Source organism: Monopterus albus, unplaced genomic scaffold, assembly GCF_001952655.1.
Source record: "Monopterus albus unplaced genomic scaffold, M_albus_1.0 scaffold217.1, whole genome shotgun sequence".
Classification (NCBI taxonomy): Eukaryota; Metazoa; Chordata; class Actinopteri; order Synbranchiformes; family Synbranchidae; genus Monopterus; species Monopterus albus.
The window spans coordinates 539,037-543,805 of NW_018128097.1; the positions used below are offsets into that span (position 1 = coordinate 539,037).

General features: G+C 44.9%; 1 protein-coding gene across 1 annotated transcript in view; it reads right to left on the reverse strand.

Moving 5' to 3' along the window:
- The window catches only part of fgf16 (fibroblast growth factor 16), a 6,118-nt gene extending 1,839 nt beyond the window's left edge, over nucleotides 1-4,279 (reverse strand). Inside the window, exons 1-2 of the mRNA XM_020619234.1 lie at nucleotides 3,202-4,279; nucleotides 1,571-1,674 (exon numbers count right to left, since the gene is read on the reverse strand). Of these exons, the coding sequence (XP_020474890.1) occupies nucleotides 1,571-1,674; nucleotides 3,202-3,505 (408 nt within the window). The 5' untranslated portion in view covers nucleotides 3,506-4,279. The remainder of the gene's footprint in view (nucleotides 1-1,570; nucleotides 1,675-3,201) is intronic.
- Between the last annotated feature and the right edge of the window lie 490 nt (nucleotides 4,280-4,769).

Sequence of the window (4,769 nt, forward strand, 5' to 3'; positions counted from 1 at the left end):
ATCAGACATATCAGGGTTAGAGCTGCTTTCCTGCCAAGACCAGTCAGCATCTGCTTCTCTGAAAGACGGGTGAGCCTCATTTAAGTCAAGGGTATCACTGAGAACCAAGAGCCAAATATGAACCCCTTTTAAGGGTCACTGTCACTCATTCTCCCTCCTGGATACTCTCTCTCTCTCTGACCAACTTTCTATTTTTTTTTTTTAGCTGAGAAGATGTGGCTCCATTACACAGCCAAATAAATGTTCATGATCAGTCATTCTTTGCCTTTAACACACTTTACAGCTCCAACAAATGTCTGTGCAAGAGTCTCAGTTTTTATTCCAGAAGCAATTTTGTTGATTGGTTGTCAGGCTCTGCTTGGCTGCAGCTGTGTGGTGAAGCTGTTGTCTGTAAACATGGCCCTGAGGGCACATGATTGGGCCTGCTCTCTATCCTAACACACACACACACACACACGCACGCACACACAGCTCATCGGATCAAAAGCTTGTTAAGGTCTGGCAGTTGTGAGATGGAAGCTCCCTTCTACCTGTCACCCTCCCCCTTCTCCTCCTCCTGGCCTCTTATATCCAGATAGACATCGCTCTCTCTGTCAGTCAGGTGACTCAGTCAGGTGTGCAATTACCCCCACCCCCCTCTAATCATTACCTCTCACCATCACCCCTTCCCCCAGAGTCAAAGCTCCAGGATGCCAGACTCTGATAGCACACAGTAACAATATCTGCACTTTCAACATAATGGCTGTGCTTAAAAGTAGCCTCTGTTCGAAATGTTCAGAGCTGGGGGGATGGGGGTTCTGAGCCCTGAGAGGCCCTCAGGTAAATGCCCTGGGACATCTGATACAGGGCTCCCTCACATACTTCCCCTTCATTGTCTTTATCTTTCCTCCTTCCTCTCTTTCTGTGCCCAGATACCAATCACACGTGAGAAAAAGTCATCCAGGTGAAAGGAAAAGAAGACGTGTTCTCTATGAGCTACATTTACTGTGGAAATGCGCGGGATATTTCTTCTGCCTTTAACACTGCAGTTCAGACAGAAGTCCAGCTGTGCACAGATAGGTCATCTCCACTAAATTCACCCACAGCACACATCCAAAGTGACTCCAACTGCTCCTGTCTCCTCTGTGGGAAAATATGTAAATATTTCTGCATACCACAAAACTAAATGAAGAGGTTGCTTCGCTTGCTATAAAGCTGCCTTTCCTTGAACCCCTTCCCAGGAAAAACAAGTAAAAATATCCTGTCTACAGGTCAGTCTGCTGTCTTTATTAATTTCTCCAGTCATCATGGTGAAGGAGAACTGCAGGAGAGGAAGTCAGGACACAGAGAGTGTGAGAGAAACTTGCTTGTTTTGTCTCAGTGTGGTTTCCCAACCACCACATATGGGAACCTTGACAACAAACAGTCCCTCAGATTGCTTCTGAAGACGTCTTTTTGATAGCACAGCACTGACCTATATTTTCATTCTCATAAAACAATGTGTGTATCAAGTACCAGACTTGTGAATGAGACCCTATAGGCTGCACGGCGAGGATAAGGTTGTGAATGAGAGGAGGGCTTCTTGACTCACCGACCCATAGAGCTCTCCTTTCTCATTCATGCCGAGGTAGAGTCCAGCGTCCACCCCTCTGATACTGACCAGACTCACTGCCAGACTGATGAACTCCAGGATACCTAAGGCCAAGCAAACACAACACAAACTGATCAGGAAAACCCACAAACACGATGTAAACCCCATTTGTATGACAGCAGACCAGTCAAAATGTGCATCACTTACCCAGTTTTTAGTATGAACGCTTCCATTCTTTTTGCATTAGAATGATTCTGCTCTGTAAGTTGTTCATTGTCCTCTTGTGTTGATGTGGTTTTTAGTCTGTATTATTTACTGTATGTAACTCAGCATCGTCTTGCTAATTCATGCTTCAATTACAAAAGTGAAACAGGAAAGAAAGACAAATGCAGAGACGGGAGCACAGCAACAGATCAAGATTTCTTTGATTCCCAGCTTTCCTCTTTGGTCTGTCCTGGGTAACATGCATCAATCTGAGTTGTGGTGTCTAGAAATGTGTTCTTTCTGTCTTTTGGACTTCCCAGTACAGACAGAGAAGTCACTTTTATGAAGCTGACATGTGGGTAAAGTTGTATGGTGAGTTGCTGACTCACAGGATGTTTCAGTAAAGTGAACATTTACATCAAAGGCAGGGAAACAACCGGTGAAATTAAAAGCCATGGTATGGTATGGCAGTATGGTGCAGAGGTTAGTCAGAGATGATCCAGCTGGCTGCGCTGACCGACAGAGGCCAGCTTACAGCCACCTGGTCCCCATCCCCTCGACCTCACAATGCCAAAGGATGACGGAGAAGATCCCTCTAATTTTATACAGCGAAGAGTGTGTTTCATATGCCTCTAATCGAAACCATGTCCTTCTTGCAGCTCAGACAAAAAACAAAAAAACAACTTGATTCTTAAAACTAAGTGAAGCCAGAAACAAACACGCGGACCACCCATCTCTGTAAACCGGCTTGTCTTTTGGCTGAAGCCTGAACATTAAACCTTCCCTAAATTCCGCAGTGGTCATGCTTTAATTAGAGTTATTCCGCGCGCAGGCCTTGCACCTGTGACATGACTGCACGGACATGAAGCGCGAGACATGTGCGTGTCTGCCCTCTGATCTAATTTATTTATTGTTCTCCCGCGAGCCGCACCTCGCTCCATTTACATTAATGGTACCAGATCTTCATAGTTGCGGCCGCGTGCATGCAGGTGCACGCGCTGCTTGTTTGCGGCTGAGGACAGACACCTGCGCCCCGCGCGCAGCGGGGATTGCCAGAAAAAGTTGCGTGGTTGCGCTTTCCTGCGCGCCAGGTGACAGTGACGCACGATTGAGTATCCACTGGGGGTGTGCGGCAGGAAAAACGTCCTAATTAAACCCACTTCACCTGTTTCAGACAATTATCTAAATTAGTAGTACAGGATATAAAACCAGAAATTTGATGCAGCATCTTCGTAAATCTCCAACAAAGGTAGGCTATTAAAATGTGTAATATTATTGATAATTGCTTTACTAAATACTACCTTGTCCCCTCTCCCTCTCTGCCTTTTCCACTTTCTTTCAGCTGAGAGACAGATGATACAACTCTATATTCAGCATTTCATTCGCGCACACACTCACAAAGTTAAAGGCTAAAGAAATACCCTCACCAAATCTGCTGTGGTCTTGTCTTGTCCCATACACAGTACCATTGGGGAATATCTCTAGCTGAAAGCCGGACCTGCAGTAGAGCTGCCGGCGTCTCAGGATCCCTTTCAGGTGCCCGAAATCCGTGGGTGACCCCCGCTGCAGCCTTCCTTCGATCTGCCCCAGCCGCTCATTCAGCCCCACTGGAGTCTCAGGTAGAGGCATATTCCCAAGTGTAGGAAAGCTTTGTAAATCCAAGTCGACTGTCCCCACAAAACTCCCGACCTCTGCCATTGTGTGCACAGCTGTCAAATTAAGCGAAGGCATCTGTAATATTTCGGCAACTCAAGTAGGGAGTAAAGTTTACACAAGTCCGGTCCATTCACGCACAAGCAACGTTACTCCAAGTCAGTCCTCTCAGGTTATCGGTCGTTGCTTTAATCACCAGTTTGATATCTCTGTGTATCAGATGGAAAGACTCTAATATGTACATACTTCCCACGCATTCTCACATTGGATATTTAACCACAAGCCACGCCTGGCTGGCATCCCTTTATACGCGCACACGTTTTCTTTAACCTTCTGAATGTGTAGTTAACTTTCAGTCCAACTTTTACCTCTGATGCCGCTGTCTGTAGGTGTCTGTCACTGCTCTCTTAGAAGGCTGTAGCAGTCAAAGCCAAGCCCACAAGTATTTTCTCATTGCTCTTGCGCTCGTGTTTGCGGTCAGAGGCTGTCTGATAAAACCACACCGCTTATCCAGGGGTAGGATACTTTGGCAACAATTTGTGGTGCATTAAAATGCGACACAGATGCAGAAGCGCATGTCAGCTGACACCGAAAAGGTACATATATCATGAACTGTAACCAACCCATGACCGCAAAGGGAATCCATAATTTACACTGACTGGATTTTTGGTCACACCATAGACTCTCCTCGGAAAAAAAGGAAAACAGCAAAGTATCAAGGCAACATTTCCACTCACAAGATTATCAAAATAACCTGTACATAATCTCAGAGCAATCCAACCTCCTGCAAAAATGTCAGTGCCAACCACTTTTTCATGAGCGCATTTTCTCCACCTCCTTGTTGGAAGCAGGTGCTTCCTCGCCCCTTTGCACAACGTTTGCAATGTGCTCCAGCAAACCAGCAGTTTAAAAACATGCACAACTGGGAAGGGGGGGCGCAAAATCTAAATGCCGATGACGTGTAGTATAAAATCTGACCGGTGCAGAGGCTCTACAAACTTTTGGAGTGATCAGCCTTAGATGGCTTCGAAACTCTTCCAAAATGTTTATTTACCTTAACGTTGTAATGCACATTCCTTTAGTGTATAAACAGTACATAAAACATGAACGGAAGTATATGCATGTATATATTTAACCACTTTACCTTCATAATTCACAGCAAATGTCCTATTTGAATTAACATCAGTAGTGGAAGACGTAGGCTATTCAGATGCTTTTCTTAAGTAAAAAGTAAATATAGCTATAGTCCTACATTTCTTTCCTACATTTGCTACAAAAGTAGACAAGTATGTCAAGTATATGCAAAAAAAAGACCTATGTCAGATACTTTATTACACATGAT